Here is a 23,638-nt window from a genome sequence, read left to right as displayed (position 1 = left end):
GGCTTGTAATCTACTTGTTTGGGGAAATAATGCTGAGAACAATTAGTGAGTAATATTAGCTAGTAAATATTAAAGTATTAATCTGGATGGTGCAGGCTATGAATGATATAATAGTTAAAAGATCAGTGTGAGCTTTCTAGTGGAGGTCAGATTTAGTTTAGGACTTGAAGGAGAGGTATAATTGAGGAAGTAGAGAGGAAATTAAAAAAACATTTCAGGGAGGGTGACCACAAGAGCAGAGGCATGGAGCTGGAAGTAATACTACTACTAACAACTTGCCTTTGAATAGCTCTTTGCAGAACTTTCTGTCTTAAGACCACCTCTCTTATGCAGAGACATGAGTGCAGGGACCATGACTGTTCCATTCACTCAGGCATGTCCAGTGTACACCATGGTGCCTAGCACATGACCAGTGCTTAATAAATATGTTCAAATAAAATTAATGAATGACTGAATTCAATCCCAACAATGTCCCTGTAAACTTAATAGGATAGAATTTAAATGATTAAGGTGAGGGTTGAAAGTTAAAAGACAGTTAGATGACCAATCTATGGCTTCGGAAAGATTTCTACAGAAACTAGTGGTAAATTGTAATTAGAGAGATAGATTATAGAGAGTCTGATCAGTTTAAACTTGATGTGGCCTGTAGGAAAACATAAAGTGTCATCGAGAGGTCTTGAACAGAGGGAGGTGAAAAGGTGCAAACAGTGTTTTGCAAAATTCATGAGTGATTGAATGGGGACTGGACAGGAAGCAGGGGGACAGCTAAGAAGAGGCTGTTGCAATGATATACGCACTCACTTATGTATTCAACAAACATTTATTGAAACCGTAGAATACATCTGGTGTGGCCGGGTGCGGTGGCTCACGCCTGTAATCTCAGCACTTTTGGAGGCTGAGGCGGGTGGATCACAAGGTCAAAAGATCAATACCGTCCTGGCCAACATGGTGAAACCCCGTCTCTACTAAAAATACAAAAAATTAGCCGGGCATGGTGGCAGGCACCTGTAATCCCAGCTACTTGGGAGGCTGAGGCAGGAGAATCGCTTGAACCTGGGAGGCGGAGGTTGTAGTGAGCTGAGATCATGCCATTGCACTCCAGCCTGGGGAAAAGAGCGAAACTCCATCTCCAAAAAAAAAAAAAAAAAAAAAAAAAAAAAAAAAAAAACATCTGGCGCTAAACGCTAAACTTCATGCTACTGAAGAATAGCAAGATGTGTAAGTTGTGAGCCTTGCCATCAAGGAGTTTATAGTCTAAAAGGAGAGCTTAGACAAGCACACAAATAATTATAACTCAATAAAGAATGATTTTTTTAAATAGCACAAATAAAGACTATGGAGTTCAGAGGAGGATAAGATCTGCTCTGGCCAGGGCATCAGGAAGGGTTCAAGTAGTACTCTGGAGCTGCGTTCTGCCTGCCTCTGCCTCCCTGCTCCCCTGCCTCCTCTGTATCACATTGTCTTCCATTATTACCTGGAATTGTCTTGTTTATTTATTATTGTTTGTCTCTCCCTTCCTTCAGTAGAATACAAGTTCCAAGATGACGAGCTAACTTGTTTTGGACACTGTTGTATCCCTAATTCTTCACCTAATATCTGGCACTAACATGGATTTTTTTTTTAAAAGAAAATTTGGAATGAATGAATAAAGTGTCATTGGCATCAGATCCCATAAGACAAACGGGATTGGTCATTCAGGAAAAGTTGCAGGGAAAGATATCATTTTAGGTGGAGGGTACATGAAGTCCTACAGGGAATGGAGAATGAAAGATGGATCTAGAATATGGACTTAAGAAAAACTATTGAGATAACACAGTGGATTAGATATGAAGAATAAGACAAGGCAAATGATGATTCCAAAGTTTGTGCCTTTGAAGCGTGATAGAATGAAGATTGAGAGAATGACAGTAGGAAGGAAATTGAGAAGACAAGCCAGTTTGTCTGGAAGTGGTTGACAATAGAAGGCGTCATATCTGTGAGCATTTGTAGAGACTGGATTGAAGTGCACAGTCAGGTTTGAACAAGGTGAATTGAGACTCATCAGTGTGAAAGAGATAATAGTAAGTTGGACCAAGCATGGGTTCTCACGAGGAGAAAGTTCATAAAAAGAAGAGTCCTTGAAAAGGGGGCACAGTCTTGGGAACTGGATGAGAGGAATTAACTAGGGAGATGGGGAAAGACCACTGAAGGGAGTATTTCATGAAAGACAGTCATCAGTGCCTGATGTCCAGAACTGTGGAAGCTGGAGGTCTTTAGGCTTGTTGGATGGAGGGCAACATCACCTTCAAAGGAATACTTCTTGAAGGATGATGGCAAAAACATATATATATATATATTCAGCAAACTTTTCTTCATTCTGCCCACCATTCTATTAGGGCTGATTGCTAGAATGCCAATAGAATGTTTAAAAATTGTTGCTATAAAGTTTTTAATTTTTTCAGTTAAGAAAATAAAATATGCTTAGTACAGAAAATTTTGATTTCTTTTTCTATTTTAGCAGAGATTAGGTCTCACTATGTTGTCCAGGCTGGTCTCAAACTCCTGAGCTCAAGTGATCCTCCTGCCTTGGCTTCCCAAAGTGCTGGGATTACAGGCATGAACCACTGCCCATTTATTTAATGCCCTCAGCAAACCATATAGGTAAACGTTTCTGCTTTTTGGCTGTTCTTGTTCCTCTGTGAGTTGCACACCCTTTCCTCTGACTGCCAGCACCACTGCCACTGGAGCTGTTTTGTCATTCACATTTTCTTCAATTCTAGTGCGGATTTCAAATGTTTATTGGCCATCTGTATAGCTTCTTTTGTGAATTTATTAATAATGAAGTTTTTCATTTTTATGGACTCAGATACCTATTGCCACATCGCTTGCCAAAAGGGATGATGAATTTATGCTCTAGTATGTATATATTTATTTATACTAAAATTATATATAATTATATATAAATAAAAATTATATATAATTTTATAAACTGAAAATTATGTATATAATTTTATAAGCTAAAAATTATGTATATAATTTTATAAACTAAAAAATTGTATATATAATTTTTTCTTTTAGTAAGTCTATACTCTAGTGTAGTATATATGTGTGTTTGTGTGTGTGTATATATACTAGAGCATAGACAAGCTAAAAGAAATATATATTTTTTTCTTTTTTATGAATTGTCTCATGTCTCTTGCTCATTTAAAGTAATATTTTTTTTCAGATAGGGATATAATTCATGTTTCAGTGTACAATGAAAAGAGCTGAAAATATTGGAGGGGGAGGTTATATACTTGGATTTTAGGCTCTGGAAAATATGAAGGTTGAGGTGGAAGAATACTGAACCTCGAAGGCAGAATGCAATGGGAGATGGAGTATTGGACTGCTTTTTGGTTTCAGGAAACATTGTATGATAACAATTTTATTCCTTTCCTGGGTCATGACTAAACTCGAAGAGCATCATACTTTAATTATAGTCTTTTGAAAAAACACAAATAACTAAGATTGTTTTTGTTTTTGATCAGTGTCTCCAAGGCAAGATGGAGAATGAGGGGGAAAAAAATGAACCAACAAAAGAAATTGATCATCAGGTTGTTTAATTATCAATTTTAATTTAATACCCTCATCAAACCATATAGGTAAACACTTAGTAGACTCACTGGATGGTTGGTTACAAGAGCTTCTTATAAAATCAAACATACTTTAGATTTGTGTTTTCTCTCATAATTATTCTGATTGTTTATTTGAGCCAAAAGCTATGAAAAGTTTGTGTAAGGAGTGAGATTTTATTTTATTTTATTTTATTTTATTTATTTTTATTTTATTTTATTTTATTTATTTTTTTCTTTTTTTTCTTTTATTATTATTATTATTATTATTATACTTTAACAAAAATTTGTTGGATGAGTAATTGAAAGAATGAATCCATGGCGATAGACTCAGCTGCACCTGAACATGAGCAGAGTCATAAATTTACTTTAATCAAGTGCTAGAAAATCATAATTAAGTTATGGTGTTGTCTAAAATTATTTTGAAGGATACAATTTTAGGATGAACTTGAAATACTTCTAGGAAATGTCATGAAGCAGAGTAATCTATATATATATGAATTAATATTTTATGATTATGAGATAGTATTGCAGAGTCTCATAATTCCCTACTGCTCTATTTTAAATTCAATGAATCAGTTGGAAAAACTGGCACCTGCTAAAGATATGGAAGGAATTTTTCTATTTTTAATGACAGGTACATTGAGATAAACTGTCTCATGCAAAGCCCATTTTGGCATTTGGAAGTAGCATTGTTTGGTAGGAGTTTTAATGACTGTATTTGTTTGCTCAGATGTTTCTTTAGTGGTGGCCCCCACTGCTGAATACTTTATTATTTGCTTTTGTAGAAATTTAGGAAGGGAATTTAAAAGATTGTTAATCTGCATCTGAATGTGTACACGTGAGTATTGAGGGTGATTGGGAGAGAAATCGGGGGCATGTTGAGATGATAATGATTCATTGCTTTGTGGTGCTTGCCTCCCTTTGTGGTACCAGCCTCTCTCTCTGAGGGTGACCCTGCTTATCTTCCAAGGCCTGGGGAGCTGGTGTTTCCTGTGCACCAGGAGGACTCTCATCAAGTGGAAGTCCCCTGGTATATGGTTGTGACGCTTGGCTGTAGTTGAAAAACACAGAACAATCTGAGATCTCACTGGTGAGGGATGCACTGCAAAACTCTGGGCCTGATGCCTGGGCTATCTGAACTTGCTTTTGATGCTCCTCTTGGGTTACGTTTGTTTGCTGCAGTATCTTCTCCTGTAGGTACTGGTGTAGTGGACTGGAATGGACTGCACCCCTCTCCACAGAACAGGGCTCTTGGTCTCTCTGCATCTGCTTTTCAAGACTTGGCCAGGGGACTGAAGAATTGTGCTCTTTCTTGGCTGGACTTTTTTGGTCACCACCTTCTCCTGCCAGCTCTTGGGGACTTTCATCTTCCTCCTCCGATGTTACAGGTTCCTTTGTTTCAAGTTGTATCTTGAGGGAGGCTGAATTGTCCTCATCTAGACTTTTTAACAGAGTATTCTGGGCCTCTCTTGCCCTTCCTTTGTCTTCTTTGCTACTTGGGCCTTGGACCTTTAATTCATTTCTGCTATCTCCTTTTCCAGGGAGCTGCATTAGGGAAAGCTGGTCAGTGAAGTCTTCATCCAGGGCACCTGTGATCTCTATTTCCAGGGACTTTCTATTTTCATCTCCTGCTGTGGATTTCTGTGCTTCTGAGTGTCCACTGGGTTCCACAGCTGCACCTGGGCCTTTGGTCCCTGGGCCTTGATTCTTGTGTTCTCCTCTGGCAGGCTGTTCCTGGTCCTCTGTGAGCTGTACATCCTCTCCTCTGACTGCTGGCACCACTGCCTCCAGAGCTCTGTTTTTCTCACCAGGTGTTCCCTGCCTCTGGGTATCTGGGTTATTATTGTGACCTCCTTGCACAGACTCTCCATGTGGGTCCCCTTGACTCTGGGAGTCCCCTTGCATAGGCAGTTCACCTGCCTCTGAGCTGCTGTTGCCTTCCTCTGAAGCCAGGCTGTTGGGAGTTTCAGAAGACCCCTCATCACTCTGTGTGAATGGTGACTCAGGGTCCTCCCCCTGGTAACCATCCTCCTCCTCAACTGGTTTGTCATGAGTCTTGGTGACCCTAGAATTTTCTCCTGCAGACTGCTTCTCAAGTGGTGCTAAATCTTGTGTTCTTTCTCTTGCTCCCAGTGTCCTTTCTGCTGCAGGTGAGTTTTTGCTGTTCACAAATGCTTCTGCTGTGCTTTCTTTGGTGTGTTCTGCCTCTTCTCCTGAGACTGCTGTTCCTTCAAGTTCAGGGTGAGTCTGATCTCCTCCTTCTGAGCTTAGATATTGTGTCTCAGAGCCTTTTTCAGCATCTTTGGATTTTGATAATCCTTGGAGTTCATGATACTTCCCATCCTGTGTTTGGGTTTCCAGGACTAGTGGCCGAGTTTTTCTGTCACGTTCTTTCTGCCCTGCTGTTCCATGGGCCTCAGGACCTCTCCTCTCTTTCCTTTCATCTCTCATATCAGATGTTTCTGAACTATTTCTGCTACCATATTGGACTGGCAGGTCCTTTGTTTCACATTCTTTTTCTTGGGCCTCAGATGTTCTGCCATAATCCTCAGGTTCACCCAAATTCTTTGTCTCAGCTGGTGTCTGGTCAGCATCCTTTCCTGGTTCGTGAGTGTCAAATGTTATACAGACATCCTTGGGATCAGTTGATTTCTGTGTCTGAGATGGTGTCCTGGCAGCAGCTTGTTCTGGCAGGTCAGCATGCTCTGAACTGGGCTCATCTTCTCTTTGTAGGGGTGGTTCTTGTGTGTTAGAGTGTTTTTCCTTTTCTGTTCTAACTTCCTGATCTTCAGATGGTCTTTGTGTTGCTTCTTTTGGTGGTGAACTTTGGGTTCCCAAGTTTTCTTCCTGTTCTCCAAACTGGTCTCTTATCTTGGAAACACTTTGCTCTCTGGCTGGCTCATCTCCCTCCCGGGAGATCTCCTTATCTTGTCCCTTCCTCTTTGTGTGACTGCTGGTCTGTTTTGATCCTGCCATTGGCTTATTTGTCTTAAGTTGGCCTTCATTGTCTTCTGTTGTTTGTATATCTTGGGCCACTTCCTGACTTTGTTCATCTCCTTCCAGGTGTTGGTTCTTATGGTCATTGTGTTCAGATGCTTCTCCTGGAAAGTTGTGAGTCTTGGCTTCTCTCCATGGGTCCACTCTGTTATTTCCAACTGCTCCACTTTCTTCAGGGATGAGCTGAGATGATGATGCCATTCCTGAAGGAAGCATCCTCTCTTCTTGAGTTGGTGAAGTTCCCGCAGTCCACTGACCATCTCTGGTGGTTGCCTGAAGATCCACATCATCTGGCTTCTCCTTCTCTGGTTTAGTCACCTGTCTTAGTTCAGAACTTAGTAACGATTGTATGTCAAGATAACAGAGGTTCAACAAGTTCAAGATTGCAAGAACAAATTCATCAAAACTGATGATGCCATTACTACCAATATTCAGAAGATTCAAATTTTTTTCCACAGCATGAAGGACACATGGCTACATGAAAACACAGTGAGAAATCAGCTTATTTATATGTGGTCCAGTGTCCTAAGTGTTTCCCAAGAATCCTGTTTTTCTGACCTCATTCCTCAGTAACTGGTTAACTTTCCCAGAATAGCAAGAACTTATTGGTTCTGCAAGCCATTTTTCATCAGAGAGCTATGCCTGAGAAAGAGCATTTACAACACTTGTGAGTTGCATTTTGATGCATAATTGTTTATGACTCCTTTCAGAAGTCGGCTTTGCAGAAGCAATAATCCCAGTGATGAAAACCTCTTTTTCTCTAAGTAATTGCACAGAGTATGGAACTGAGACTGAAAATAGTTGTTCAAGAGACAGTGAGTGCTAAGAACTGTTAGCTAGGTGTAAAATGGATGGGGATCACATATGCTCATCTTGCTTGGATTATAAAGAAAGGGTGAGTGGGAAAGAATTTACACAGCTCTGTGAGCAGCTCACCTGAAAAAAGTCCCCAAACTCGCCCTGGAGGAGTTGTTTCAGCTCTCTGCTGGTCAGTGTTGCCCCGTTACTGTCCTCACTGGCATATTTGTGGAATGTCTCAGTTACACAGAGGACATTTCTCAGGAGCCGAGGCATCTTTACAAACTCAGGAGAGGCTGTGAGAAAGAATAAACAAAGCTCATTTTCCAGGATGGGTCCTTCAGGGAGGAGATACCAAGATTATCCTTTTTGTTCCTCCCCTGTCTCCACTGCAACCCCTGCTCTATTCTGTATCTTAGAATATTATATCTGAACTCCAGGGGTGATTTAGTTTTGTACCAGACATTGTGGTGAAATCAGACCCAGCATAGGTAGGTATTAGAAGAGACAATTCACCCCACCCTTCAGTAAACAGCAACATTCGTGTGTTCAGAGAAAGCTTCATTGTAAAAGGAAGGTGATAAGAGAACTCAAGCATAAGGATTGAAATGCACAAATGAAGCCAATAGAGTTGGACCCATTCTTCCAGCCTCATACAAGAGTGTCTGTCTGCTCTCCTCTCCCTTCGGCTCAGTCTAGCCTCCTGCGGTTAGGAGGATATAACCTTTAAAGTTAGTAAAGCTTCTAGTGGAAAGATAAGTCACACCAAGAAAATTAACCCCTATGTTTGCAGGTGGTAGCAACATGCTTTAACTAAGAAGACACGATTCCATGTCCCGACCCCTTATTCATTCATTTCCCATCCTTTAAATGCTTCTACATTTTCATTGCAATAGAGATCTGATCCTGTACCTTGTTGAATAATATTCATACTTATGACGTCTAAACAGTTTATATTTTTTTAAAAAAGAAAATGATCAAAGAAGTTCCATAATCAAAGAATGCATTTGGGTGGTTGGCGCTCCCAGTTTGTTATTATTAATAGGGGTTGACATAGACTTAAAGTGTGTTTCCTCTGAAAGCCTCTTGCAATCTCACATATAAGCAAAACAGCAGCTGAAATCCCAAGTATGCTCAAGCATATGGACTTACCTAGTTCACAAGCGAGAGCAGGTAGAACGTGGGGCAGCGGGCTGTGAGCTGACAGCAGGAGCTGGAACCTTTTATTGAGGTCCTAATTGCGCAGTTAAGAAGGAGACACCCTCTGGGTCTAATGACCTGACATCACCACCAAATCCAGTCTCCCCTCCTCTGTTGTCAGTTGTCTTAATTTTATTTCCTTCTTTAGGCAGTTTCAATTAAATCTTAGCTTCAGATGCATCAAAAGAAAGGGGAAGGGTTTTCTTGATTCATTTACTGACTTTTGCAGATTATAGTTTTGAAGGCTCTTCAAGGTAGTGTTGGCTTCCCTCCCCCATTTTTTAACCTAAGGACATAATTACATTTCTGTCTGACAAATCATAGTGCTGGCAGGGATCTCATAAGTCATCTGATTCCTCTGTCTGTCTGCAAGATGGCCTGTATTTGACCCAAACCTGAGAGACGGATGTCAATCATGTGTTTAAAAATAAAGGCCCCCATTTAGCCATGTGACAAAAGTGGAGATACCAGTTGATTCAGATGTTTCAATGCTTTGCTCTCCTTGCCCAGAGGCAGAGTTAGGGAAAAAAAAAAAAAATCTCTTGCTTCGTGTGCAAAACCTTGCTTACCTAAGTTGTGCTATTTTAAAAATGTGATTGATATTTGCTTTCTAAAGACATTTTTACTATCCAAGGAGCTTGAAACCAATAATCTGTATTACTGTGTTCTCCCTATAAAGAGGAAAGGGAGATGTTGAAATCATCAAGCTGAGAACAGAAGTGAGTCTGAGATGCTGAACTGGCAAACATTTTAATTGTCTCCTAGATCTGGGTCCTTCTTAGTAGAAAATATTCAATAAAAATAGGAATTAGATTCAATGGTTTTCTTAGATATTTTTTAAAAATAGAGTATGTTTTAAAACACCCTTGCCTCCTTGTCAAAGGATGAAAGAAATAGACAGATCAATGCAAACAAATATAAAAGACACAGACCAAGTTAAAGATGGGGTGGGAATGGGGGTAATTATATGAGAAAGCTGAAGCTAAGGGACTCATTGCTATTGAGCAAAAACCTTATTCTGAATTTCCTGATTATCAAGGAACATACAAGGGAAATAAATTTTGGGGAAAAACATCCATACTGATACTTTACACCTACAAACAATTTCTCAGCATCCCCACAAAGGGAGAAGACTTCTGGGAATTGGAATTGGCATGTGAAGGTCATCTTAGTTCTGATTAGTTAATATCCCCAGAGTACCAGCTATTCCTCAACACTATGTCAGGAACTGGAGTGTTTAGAGTTGAGTAAGTTATATCTTCCTGTCCTGGAGCTCATGGGCCATTCTCATGAAGAACTGGGTATAAAGGCTGGATTGGAAAGAAACACTTATGAAAGACATAATAACTGTCTTCAAATACTTGAAGGATTTTTATGGGTGTGGAAGAGAAAGGAATTAATGTTTATTGAAAACTTATGACATGTCAGGAGCTTTACATGGCCTATCTTATTCCTCACAGCCCTTTTAGGTAGTCATTATCCTCTTTTAATAGATAAGGAAGTTAAGGCTTTTAGCTGTTAAGCAATTTGCCTAAAGACATGTACCTTTGCTAGGTAATGGCAGAGCCAGGATTCAGAAATGAAATGCCTCAAGAAGGTATGTCTCTGGGCCAGGCGCGGTGGCTCACGCCTGTAATCTCAGCACTTTGCGAGGCTGAGGCGGGTGGATCACCTGAGGTCAGGAGTTTAAGACCAGCCTGGCTAACATGGTGAAACCCCATCTCTACTAAAAATACAAAAATTAGCCGGGCATGGTGTCACACACCTGTAATCCCAGCTACTCGGGAGGTTGAGGCAGGAGAATTGCTTGAACCCGGGAGGCGGAGGTTGCAGTGAGCCGAGATCATGCCACTGCACTCCAGCCTGGGTGACAGAGCAAGACTCTGTCTCAAAAAAAAAAAAAAAAAAAAAAAAAAAAAAAAAGAAAGTATGTCTCTGAAGTCATGGTTTTTTCATTACCTTGAGTTTCTTATTTGTGTAATGCCAGGTAATACAGCTGGAATCAATGCTTAAAACTTTCTAAAAAACAGACTCTAGCTCTTAAGAACTTTCTGAGGAGCAGAGTTGTCTGACAATGACTTGGGTCACTACTAGAGAAATGAACTGTTCCTATACAAGCTGAATCATGATCTGTTGGCTAGGTTTTGGGAGAAGTCTTGCCATGGGAAGACGTAAGAGAGGAATGGCTTACAGTGAAGGGTACAGAACTCTTTCAACTTTAAATGTCTATGGTTTTATGTTATTGTTTCTATTTAGAAAGTTAGAGTTGGATCTTGCCTTGTCTCTAAACAGTGGCTCTGCAACTCTTTTATAGGCATTCCTGCTTTTTTAGTGCTTACTCAAGACCATTTAATTAATACCCATACTCTGGGTGGGTGGTGACTAAGAGGGATGGCCACAGGAGGAAAGAGATTGCCCTCTGTCCAGTGCTTAAAAAAAAGTATTTGGATTGCTGTACAAAAAGCCACAAATGACTCAACCATTACCAAAGAGAAGATCTTGTTTGTCCTTTCTTCTCCTTCAAAACAGATCCCTCTAACAGCCCTGTCTGATTTTATATGGGGATAGTATAGAAAGGAAGAGGCGAGGTGGGGTCGGAGGCTGAGGGAGAACACAACAAAAATATATTGATCAATATAGAACTATCTTTAAGAGCCAATTACTCTTCAAAGGTCACAACTGAAGTCTTGAATGAGGGCTTTAGATAAAACCTATGATGGTTGCTTTGAAAAGAAATGGCTAATAAAACAATTTTTAATGATTATAATACTGGAAAATTTGGCAAACAAAAAAGAGGGCTTCAGCTTATATTTATATTTTCATTATCTTTTTTACTTACAGAAGTAACAGGAGTTTGTTCAAGATGATGATGGACTAAAAAAATGTATATTCTAAAGTCCCTAAACTTCTAAAAGAATCGATATACAAAAAGAAAAAAATAAACTGGAATTATAAACAGAAATAAAGGAGAACCATAACTGAGTAAGGGATTTCAATAAATTTATGGAAAATGGAAAGTGGATGGTAGAATGTTCATGACTGAAATAAGTGGAGAAAGCCTCGGCCCAGAATGTATTATGAGGGCATGGCGGAGGTGAAGGCAAATCTGAACCTGGAAAAGCACTGGACTCAGAATTAGCAGGTATGATGGAAGTATGAGTGAGAAGTGGGGCTGTAAACAGGCACAGTTGTTGAAGGTTTGTATAAGGGACTCTGTCTCCATGGTCATTCCCATCTCCCTCCTCCACTTTGCAGTATGGAGCATAGACATATGGGCATCTACTTTCTTATCTCTCTAGCAAAATTCCACATGACTGTTTCCTAAAGAAATTGGACAAACTTCTTACAAATACTAAATGTAAGTTCCTTGAGGGCAGGACTCTGTGTGCTTTATTTTCCACTTTATCTTCAGAAGTTAGGAGAGTACCTGGACTGTAGTAGGTGCTTGATCAGTATTTGTTGACCAACCAATAGACTGTCTGAAAGACATCTAGTATTAATATTGTTGCTACAGGAAAACCTGCTTTATGATAGCATTTAGAGGTAGGGGAAGTTTGTAGCCTGATAGCCATTTACTTGCAAATTGAAAGACTTTTTCCCCAAACCTGCCACAAAATTTCTACTTAGTGTAAAAATGGCCCTATTTATGCAAATCAGGAAAAACCAGATCTTTTTATTGATATAAATGGGCAACTAAGACTATTTAAGCATATGAATAAGTCAACAGCTGGAAAGAGAAAGAACAATATTGCACTTAAAAAAACTGACCCTAGAGGAAATAGAAATAATTCAGATAACAGAAGAAAAGTTAAAAAACTCTAATTAATATTTGTAATTTTTTGAAGAGCTTCCATACTGTTTTCCATAATGATGGTACCACTTTACATATTTACCAATGTGTATGAGGGTTCCCTTTTCTTCATGCCCTTGCCAAAACTTGTTGTCTTTTGTCTTTTTGATACTAGCCATTTAAAAAGGTGTGAGGTGATATCTTATTGTGGTTTTAATTTGCATTTACCTGATGATTGGTGATGCTGAGCATTTTTCAAATAACCTGTTAGCTATTTGTATATCTTCTTTTGAGAGATGTCTATTCAGGTCCTTTGACTGTTTTTAAATTGGATTGTTTACTTGCTATTGAGTTATTTGAGTTCCTTATATATTTTGTATATTAACCCCTGGCATTTTACTTCTGGCTATATATCCTAAGGAAATGTAATCAGTATGTCAAAGAAATATCTGCATTCTCATGTTCACTGCAGCACACTATTCACAATAGCCAAGATACAGACACAACCTAAGTGTCCATCAATGGGTGAATAGATAAAGAAAACGTGATATATATATGTGATATATATATATACACACACACACACGCAATAGAATACTATTCAGCCTTTAAAAGAAAGGAAATGCTGTCATTTAGGACAACATTGATGAACTTAAAGGACATTATGCTAAGTGAAATAAGCCAGGCACAGAAAGATAAATACTGCATATCTCATAAGTTGAACTCATAGATGCAGAGAGTAAAATGGTGGTGACCAGGGACTGCGTGGAAAGGGCAAATGAGGAGATGTTGGCCAAAAGATACAAAGTTTCTGTTAGACAAGAGAATTATGTCTGGAGATCTATTTTACAGTATGATGACTATAGTTAATAATAATATATTGTATACTTGAATATTTCATAGAGAGTAGATTTTAAATGAGATAAGCATGTGAGGTGATGGAAGTGTTAATTAGCTTGATTTAATCATTTCACAATCTATACATGTATCAAAACATCACATTGTACATTGTAAATATATGAAACTTTTCTTATTATTTTCATTTAAATAGGTCTTTTCTTCTTTGTAAAACATTTGTACAAATTTATGGGGTACATGTGAAATTTTGTTACATGTATATAACAAAATTCATATAGTGGTCAAGTTAGGGTATTTAGGGTGTCCATCATCCAAGTACAATACTTTTTTATACAACTTTGGTTTATCAATTTAAAATAAATAAAAACAATTCTAATTAATGTATTCCAAAGAGTTCAAATGAGACAAGACCAAAAGGCAAAAGAGGCAACTGGAGAACAAAAAAGTATTTTTAGATTCAAAATAACTTCTAAAATTAAAAAAAAAAACAAAGTTGACAAAATCTTTTGTAATAGTGTTATCCAATAGAACTTTATATATTTGCACTGTCCAGTATGGTAGCCACTAGCTATATATGGCTACTAAGCACTTGAAATGGGACTAGTGTGACTGAGGAGTTAAATTTTTAATATTAGTTAATATTTGTTAATTAAAATTTAAATGTAAGCAGCCACATGTGGCTAGTGACTACCTTATTGGACAATATAGTTTAGAATGTACAACAAAAAGAGAAAGAAACATAAGAGGTGGGAGAAAAGAAGAAACATATATAATCAACTTAAGAGATCCCACTTTCAAGTAATAAGAAACTTGGACAGATAAAATGGGAAAAAAATGGAAATACATTTATCAAAGAATTGGTGAATATTTCTTAGAGACTGCCACAAAATGTTCACTAGATTTATCCTTGCACATTTTAGAACACCAAGAATGAGGAAAAGAATAGTCAATTATCTTGCTCAAGGCTATAAATTTAGTAAGTGGTAAATCCAGCTTTTGCTCTCAGGCAGTCTTACTTCTATGCCTACATGCTCAATATCACAATATAGATATTTATTGGTTACCTAGTGTATTAGTCCATTTTCATACTGCTATGAAGAAACACCCAAGACTGGGTAATTTATTAAAAAAAAAAAAAAGAGGTTTAATGGACTCACAGTTCCACATGGCTAGGGAGGCCTCACAATCATGGCGGAAGGCAAAGGAGGAGCAAAGGCACATTTTACATGGAGGCAGGCAAAAGCACATGTTCAGGGCAGCTGCTCTTTATAAAACCATCAGATCTCATGAGACTTATTCACTATCACAAGAACAGCATAGGAAAACCCACCCCCATGATTCAATTGCCTCTCACCAGGTCCCTCCCACTATACATGGGGATTATGGGAGCTACAATTCAAGATGAGATTTGGGTGGGGACACAGCCAAACCATATCATCAAATATTAGCATCTGACCATGGAAAAAATATGGCATATTTGCTTGTATTAGAAATATAAAAATGTAAGTGATACTGTCAAAAGTTGAGGGAAAAAGCAAAATAAGTATATTATTTAGAATTAGATAAGTAACAAAATTGAAAAAATAAAAACATCAAACATTGAGATAAAGAGAAGCGAGGTAGTGTATAAGTGATTTAAATCCTTGCCTGACATACTGGAGATATCATTTAAAATTGGTAATTTTTACTCTCAGAGGTTGCTGCCAGAAGAACAAACATAAAACATTTAAAGAGAGCTTTTCCTCTGGGGAATGGGACTGGGGTTGAAGAAATGTGGAGCAGGACACTTATTTATTTATTCATTTTTATGGTAAGCTTTTCTATACTATTTTATATGTTATTCATATTCTGAATTAGTTTAATATAATAATTTTTTGATTTTATGAATACCTATTACAGAATATACAGAAGAGAAATTAACATTTATCAACTATCCTTACTTAATAAGCATTTTATGTGTGCAAACCTTATCTTCCCAACTGCATTTTAAATACCTGGAGGGAGAGACTGAATTATAGATTATTTGTGGTAATTAGCTTTTCTAGAAGAAATATAATGAAAAAACAAACCACTTGAGTTAGAATTAGACAATCTTGGTTCAAAACCCACCTCTACCACTTATCATCCATATATCACCAGTGTTTACATTTTGTGCATATATTTTTTCTCATTTTCTCTCAGATTGCTATTACAAAACTGAAATCATTCTGTTCATATAAGTTTGTAATTTTCTTTGTTTTATAAGATGAACAGATTTTTAGTACATTAAGTATCTTTCTACGTGTTTTGATATGTACATAGCAGTTCATTCTACAAATATACTACAGAATATGTAACCATCCTTTTTTTGATATCTTGTTTCCAGTTTTTCACTATTATGAGTCATGGTATGATGAATATCTTGTAGTTAAATCTTTGTGCACACTGTAATCAAACTTTTAAAGAGCCATAGTCTTCTCCAAATTATCCCTTCTTAAAAGGTCCTTTTTAACAAGCACAGTTTTGAAAATGAAATGGTTGATGTTTGTTATAGCTACCATATCATTTTGTGTATAAGTAGAAAAATGTTTTCATGAGTTGTGCAAGCACTTAATAGCATATTGAGGCCCTTGTATAATCAACATGTACAGTGTATTTATGTCCATATTACAGGAATTCTTTCAATGCCTATTAGGTGACCAAGAAATAACTGTTGAATGAACAAATGGGGAAGTCCATATGGATCTACCTCTGAACTTCAGTAATTATCTAATCTTAGACAAGTTTCTAAACTATTCTGAGTTTGATTTCCTTATTCAGAAATGGGGAAGGGGGATAACATTGTCCAGAATTCCAGAATTGTAATGTTAATTACATGAAGTAACATCTGTAAAAACATTTAGCAAAAATGTTTGGTTTGTAGTGCATTCTGCTGAATTAACAACCATGGGAAGGCTGGGACTATGTCTACCTTGATCACAGTTATATCACCAGCCCGGTGCCTGAAACATATTAAGTGCTCAATAAATATTTGTTTAGTGAAAAAAGTTTGAGAGAAGTATACTAAAATGAAAGACACCAGAATTAAAATAACTAGACTTATTCCTATTTCTAGTTCTATAAATTTGAATCTTTACTTCTGTAGATGTAGTATCCTCATGAAAACTGAAGTGGATGGGCTAGATAATAGTAATCTCATTTATTGACTACTTACCTTATATTTTGCATACATTATTTCTACTCTTCATAATCCTGATAATTATGGATTATTATAAGGAAATTGAAGCTTAAATATATTATGTAAACTGACTGGGTTTTCATGACTCCAACAACTGAATTCTTTCTGTTATACTGTTACCTCCCTGTTAATAACCAGAATCCTCACTTAGTCAGCCCAGGCTGCCATAACAAAGTACCAAAGACTGGGTGGCTTACAAATAACAGAAATTTATTTCTCACAGTTCTGGCAACTGGAAATCTGAGATCAGGGTGCCAGCATGGTTAAATTCTGGTTCACAGATGTCCACCTATGAACCTGGTATGCTTCCTGGTTCATAAATGACCATCTTCTCTCTGTATCCTCACATGGTGGAAGAACTCTCTGGGATCCTTATTAAGACTGCATAAATTCTATTCATGAGGGCTCCACACTCATAACTTAATCACCCCCAAAGGCCACAGCTCCTAATACTTTCACACTGGGGGTTAGGGATGAGTTTTGAAGGGATACAAGCATTCAGTTAATAACAAGTCCCCTCCAAGCTCTAAAAGCTCATGAATCTGTTCCACTCTACACTGGTTACAAATATATTTAGTGGGCCAATCAGTATTTTAAACGTCTAGAAAAAATGGTAGGGAAAAATATTGGTCTAACCATTTTGTAAAGAAGTATTATTTTGTTATATGTTACCCTGGAACTTATCATTACTTGGAATCACCTCCACCTCTGTAATAATAAGTTTATAATGCAAATCTGTCTGTTAGATTTCTTGTTTTGGTCATTTACTGCTTTTCTCATTTCATTTAATTGTTTCACTGTATTTTCTTGAAGTTCACCAAGCCTCCTTAAAAATTATTTTGAATTCCTTGTCAGGTAGTTCATACACCTCCATTTCTTTAGGATTCGTGACTGGTGCTTTATTTTGTCCCTTTGGTGATGTCATGTTTCCTTGAATGTTCTTGATCCTTGTGTCTATGTGGTGCTCTATGCATTTGAAGAAGTGAGTACTATTCCAGTTTTTGGAGACTGGGTTTGTCTGGGAAAGCCTTTCACTGTCAGCTCTCCAGAGATGCTGAGCAGACCGTCTAGTGAGTGGAATAATACCTTTAGTTTTCACAATTGTTTTCCACTGCCTCCTCTCCTTAAAGCTGATTCTCAATTTGCTGATTCTCAATACACTGCACTTTCTGTCTCTTTGGAACCCACAGTCCACACATTTATCTTTCAGTCTCTGACTGTATTCACTTTTTTTTTCCATGCTTAGATCCTGTAATGGTCAATTTTATTTGTCAATTTGGCTGGGCCACAGTGCCCAGATATGTGGTCAAACATTATTCTGGATGTTTCTGTGAGGGTGTTTTTGGATGATATTAACATTTAAATATCTGGACTTTGAATAATGAGGATTGCCTCCATAATGTGGGTAGGCCTTATATAGTCAGTTTAAAGCTTGAATAGAAAAAACAATAAAAGACTGACATCCTCGTTAGTAGGAGGAAATTTTGCAAACAGATGACTATTGGGCTTGAACTGCAGTATTGGCTCTTCCCTCGGTCTTAAGTTTGCCAGCCCACCCTGCAGATTTTGGACTTGCCAGCCTTTGTTATTGGGCAAACAAATTCCTTAAAGCTCTTTTTATATGTACACACTCTTTATATGAAAGCGATTCTGTTTCTCTAGAGAACCCTGACTGATACAGATTTCATGGTCCATTACTTCAACAGACCCATTTCTTGCTGGTATCCTCAGTTCCCTTTCTCTGTTTATCTTTCAGTCACACCTGCCAGGAAAAAATCTCAGCCCTGGTTGGGTCTCACTCTGTTTTTTGCATCTGTGCTGCTGAGCATGGCTGGAGAAAAGTCCCACAGCTGAATACATTGGTGCCATGACAAATTCATAATTTCTAACTTCAAACGGAAACTCACTTTTTGGTGATCATGCAGCTTCTATGGTTAGTTTTCTGTGTTCTGCAACAGTTATTTTAAACCATCTCTACTCTCTTGAATTATTTGACCCCTTCCTCTCCCTTCTCACTCTTAAAAGGTGGTCTCGTTTCTTTATTTTATAAAGAAAATAAAAATCATACCATGGAATACTACTCAGCCATAAAGAAGAATGAAATAATGTCTTTTGCAGCAACTTGGATGGAACTGGAGGACATTATTCTGGGTGAGTTAACTCAGGAATTGAAAACCAAATGCCACGTGTTCCCACTCATGAGTGGGAGCTAATCTATGGGTACACAAAAGCATACAGAGTAGTATAATGGACACTGGAAACTCAGAAGCAGGGAGGAAGTAAGGAGGGTGAGGAATGAAAAACTACCTACTGGGTATAACATATACTACTCAGGTGGCTGGTGCATTAAAATTCTAGACTTTAGCACTATATAATTCATTCCTGTAACAAAAAACCACTTGTATCCCTAAAGCTATTGACATAAAAAATTAACAAAAGAAAAGAAAAATCAACAAATCAAAATTCCTAAACTTTCATGGAATCACAAACTTGCTGGCATTTATTTGCATTCATGTTTTCTTTCTGTTACATAGAAAAGTGTTCATCTAAGCATAATCTGTCTCCCTGGATGTTATCTTCTCCTGCCTTCTCGGGAAACTTGCTATGTTGATCATTCTCTCACTTTTCTATACTTCAGTCTCTCTTTATTGGTTCTTTCCTGTTAACATTTACATATACTCAAGTCTTGCTCATTTTGCTAAATCCTGCCTTGTGCACACAACCCCACTTGACATTTCTCCTCCCCTTCATGGTTAGTATTCTTTTTTTTTTTTTGAGATGGAGTCTCTTTCTGTCACCCAGGCTAGAGTGCAGTGGCATGGTCTTGGCTCACTGCAACCTCTGCCTCCTGGGTTCAAGTGATTCTCCTGCCTCAGCCTCCCAAGTAGCTGGGATTACAGGCACCTGCTCCCATGCCCAGCTAATTTTTTTTGGTATTTTTAGTAAAGATGGGGTTTTACCATGTTGGCCAGGCTGGTCTCAAACTGCTGACATTCTTCTTAGAAGGAGGAAATTATTGTTGTCAGGTAGCATCTTTGTTGTCAGGTGATCTGCCCGCCTCGGCCTCCTAAAGTGCTGACATTACAGGCGTGAGCCATCATTCCTGGCCATAGTTAGTATTCTTGAAAAATTTATCTTTTTATGTTTCTACTTATTTTCCCTGTATTCCTCAACCCATTCCATTGACCGTCACTGACCACCATATTACCAAATCATCAGGTGCTTTTCAGCACTTATCTTATGGGCTTCTCAGAAATACTTGATGATAATTACCTCCTCTTTCTTGCAGCATGTTCTTTCCTAGCTTTTGTGACACCATACATACCTGGTTTTCGATCTACCTCTCTGACTGCTTCTTTCAATTCTCCTTTTTAGTTAGTTAGTTTTTTTTTTTTTTAACTTTTGCCATTTTAAAAAATGTTTCTGTTCCTCAGGGTCTGTCCTAGACTAGTTAGACTAGTTCTCCATCTTTTTTTTTTTTTCCGATACCGAGTCTCTTTCTGTTGCCCAGGCTGGAGTGCAGTGGTGTGGTCTCGGCTCACTGCAACCTCCACCTCCTGAGTTCAAGTGATTCCCCTGCCTCAGCCTCCCCAGTAGCCAGGACTACAGGCACAGGCCACCAGGCCTGGCTAATTGTTTTTGTATTTTTTGTAGAGACGGGGTTTCACCATGTTGGCCAGGCTGGTCTCGATCTCCTGATCTCAGGTGATCTGCCCACCTTGGCCTCCCAAAGTGCTGGGATTACAGGCATGAGCCACTGCACCCGGTCAGTTCTCCATTTTTTCTTCCTGTATGTCCTGAATAATCTCATCTACTCTATGGCTTTGATTACTATTGATATGTTGATATTTTCCATTTATATATAAAAACCAAACCTATTACCTGAACTCCAGACCCACGAAACCAATTGCCAAAAAGATATCAGTTTTTGAAGTCTCAAAGGCACCTCCAACTCAATGTAGGTAAAACTGAATTTGTCATCTCCCCTCACTACAGTGAGCCTCCTTTGTGCTTTCATCTCAGTAATGACACCACTATCCACTCAGTTTCCCCAACTATAAATCTAATATCATCTTTTATCTCCTTCTCTCCATCATCCCTTCAATATATTACCAACTCCTACTGATTTTAATTCTCGAATGTATTCATTGCTCTCTTTCCCCACCCCCATTATCCTAGCTGGGCCATCATTGTCTCTTATGGAACTAATGTAATAGCATTCTAATGTTTTCCTTGTTTCCGTTGTGACCGTCTCCAACCCATTCTCCACACTGCAGCCTGAGTGATCCTCATAAATTGTCAATCTCGTTAATCACTGCGCTGCTTAAAATGATAATGATTTTTTGTTGCCCTCAAGATAAACTTAATATGGTTTGCAAGGCCCTCATAAACCTTGCTAATTTCATGTTTTCCATCTATCTCTTGGTATTCTAGGTTCTAATCAGATTTAATGCTGACTTCCTTGAACCCAAAGTGCTTTCTCTTGCCTCCGGACTTAATTTCACTTTCTTTTCCTCTTTACCAGGGTAACTTCCTCCCTATCCTCAGGTTTCAGCTTTAACACCAGTTACCTTAGGGAAGACTTTGCTGGCCCTGCTAAACTGAGTTAGATATTTCTGTTGTTATTAACTCTGAGCTTCTCTGACCATTGCATTCGTAGCAAGATGGTGTGAAATTCATCTCACTAGCCTACTTCTACTCATCTCCTCTTTACATACGGTCAGGGATGAAACCTGGGAATTGACTTGGTCATGATCCACATATTAAAGCTAATGTGGCCGGGTGCAGTGGCTCATGCCTGTAATCCCAACACTTTGGGAGGCCGAGGTGGGCATATCACTTGAAGCCAGGAGTTCGAGACCAGCCTGGCTAACATGGCAAAATCTGTCTCTACTAAAAATACAAAAATTAGCCAGGTGTAATCCCAGCTACTCGGGAAGCTGAGGCACAAGAATCTGTTGAACCCGGGAGGCGGAGGTTGCAGTGAGCAGAGATCATGCCACTGCACTCCAGCCTGGGTGACAAAGCGAGACCCTGTTAAAAAAAAAAAAAAAAAGAGCAAATGTGAAGACATTTTGTAAGGTGCTCCAGGGAAAAAGGGAGGCAAGTGTACTCTTAGCATAAGACCAAGGTTATTATTTCATAAGAAATAGGGTCAGAGTAATGTTAATAGGAGGAATAAAACTGACACATATATACCAGAAAACGAGGCTTTCATAAGGAAAATAATCCTCATAGTAATGAATTGCATTTGAACTCAAGTGCATGAGAAAACCAGCCACAACCTGGAGTTAAAATCTCACTTCTGTTTCTCACTGCACCCAAACCCCAACAATACATGGGACAAGAACTCATCTTTCCCTCCACCTACACCTGCATTCTCATCCCACTAAGGGGCACTGACAGATGCTAAGACCAGCGCTCACTGTAAGAGAGCGCTGCTAGAACTTAAAATAGATGGAGAAGAAATAATGCCTCAGTAATGCCCAAGGTTGAGGAATTTTCAAGATACAAGAAAGGACTTAGGGATTCAATATTCAGAAGGGAGGGCTGCATATTTCACAGATAGGCAATAGAGACCCTCAACAGAAAAGAGCTATAAAGGATATATTAGTTCACTCATTTAATATGTATCTATTGAGTGTCTGCATTGTGCATCTAATTCTCATGAGTCCTTGAGTCATATTTTAGCATGAAGTTAGGAAAGCTTTGGCTGGGCGTGGTGGCTCATGCCTGTAATCCCAGCACATTGGGAGGCCGAGGCGGGCGGATCACCTGAGGTCAGGAGTTTGAGACCAGCCTGATCAATATGATGAAACCCCATCTCTACTAAAAATACAAAAATTAGCTGGGCATGGTGGGCGCCTGTAATCTCAGCTACTCGAGAGGCTGAGACAGGAGAATCGCTTGAACCTGGGAGGCGGAGGTTGCAGTGAACGCAGACCATGCCGTTGCACTCCAGCCTGGGCAACAAGAGCAAAACTCCATCCAGTAACACCAACTGTTCCCCAAAAACTTACTGAAATAAAAAAAAGTATGAAGCCAACTAAGGCAAAATATTGTAACCAATTAGTGGGTAGTGAAGATAATAGATGTTTGTCTTAGAATCTCAATGAAGAGAGAGATCATTGTGTGTCAGGGTGATTAGGGAAAGATTTTAGGGAGGAAGTGGGACTCAGCCTCGGTCTTATAAACTGCATAGAAATTGTCCAGATAGCCAGGAAGGAGAGAAGCACTCCAAATAGATAAAAGTATGCCAATAAATCATTGAAGTAAAGACAATCATAAGGCACCATAATGACAACAAATAGACTAGTCTGGTTTGAACACATGCTTGGCTGCAGAAATTATCATGGGAGCCAGGGTTTAAAAGGTGGATTGACACTAAATAGTGGAGGGCCTTAAATTCCAAACTGAAAATCTTGGATTTTATCTTACAGAAATTGCCACACTATTTTTTTTAAAAGAAGAGTGGTGACAAATCAGATTTTAAAAATCTTTTGTTGTTTGAATTCTTGTCATGGATGTTTTAAGGGTTCAGAAAATGATAATCTGCTCAAAAATCTATCTTTTGGGTTAGTTTCAGATTATTGCATGTGACTGTCAGCTCTTTACTAACAAGGGAAAAGTGCTTATTACATATTGTGTAGATTATAGTATTTGACAGAGTATACTGGCTAAAAAAAACTTATAATTACCATGACTTAATGCAAATATTAGCAATGTGCAATTAGTGCAGAAGATGGAGCAGAGATGGGTACTTACAGTACTTAAATACTGACTACTGAATTTGTTTGAGTGGGACCCAATTCTAGAACTCAGTTTAGTTTTCTCTTCAGAAAAGAAACAGAATAATTAAATGTATACGTCAAGTTCATAAATAGAGGGACAGTGATCTTTGGTAGTACCAGGGTCAAAGAAAATGGGGTAGGTTTAGGGTATTTTCCCTCAGTGAATAAACGTGGGATGATAGGAGGGGATCCTGGGAAGGGGTTTGGGAGACAAATGGAGGGAATTTCAGAGGTGATTGGGCAGAAAGGGAAGATCTTTGAAGCCGGAACTAGGCTCTGATAATCACTTTCATCAGTCATTTATTTTTTCCTTTTTTTTGTGTGTTAGCTAAAGGTAGAAGTTGATGTTAGGCATTATTTGAGTTTCTTTGAGAGTTTCTATTGAACAAGCTGA

The 23,638-nt window shown here is 38.4% G+C and overlaps 1 protein-coding gene across 1 annotated transcript; it reads right to left on the bottom strand.

The window, feature by feature from the left end:
- Nucleotides 1-4,487: 4,487 nt before the first annotated feature.
- TCHHL1 (trichohyalin like 1) lies at nt 4,488-7,664 on the bottom strand. Its single transcript, XM_024243415.2, has 2 exons — nt 7,527-7,664; nt 4,488-7,064 (listed from the first exon to the last, which is right to left on the bottom strand). The coding sequence occupies exons 1-2, from the start codon at nt 7,662-7,664 to the stop codon at nt 4,488-4,490; spliced, it is 2,715 nt and encodes a 904-aa protein (XP_024099183.1).
- Nucleotides 7,665-23,638: the final 15,974 nt, after the last annotated feature.

The sequence above is a fragment of the Pongo abelii genome, chromosome 1, assembly GCF_028885655.2.
Source record: "Pongo abelii isolate AG06213 chromosome 1, NHGRI_mPonAbe1-v2.0_pri, whole genome shotgun sequence".
Classification (NCBI taxonomy): domain Eukaryota; kingdom Metazoa; phylum Chordata; class Mammalia; order Primates; family Hominidae; genus Pongo; species Pongo abelii.
This window is presented reverse-complemented; position numbering and strand designations above follow the sequence as displayed.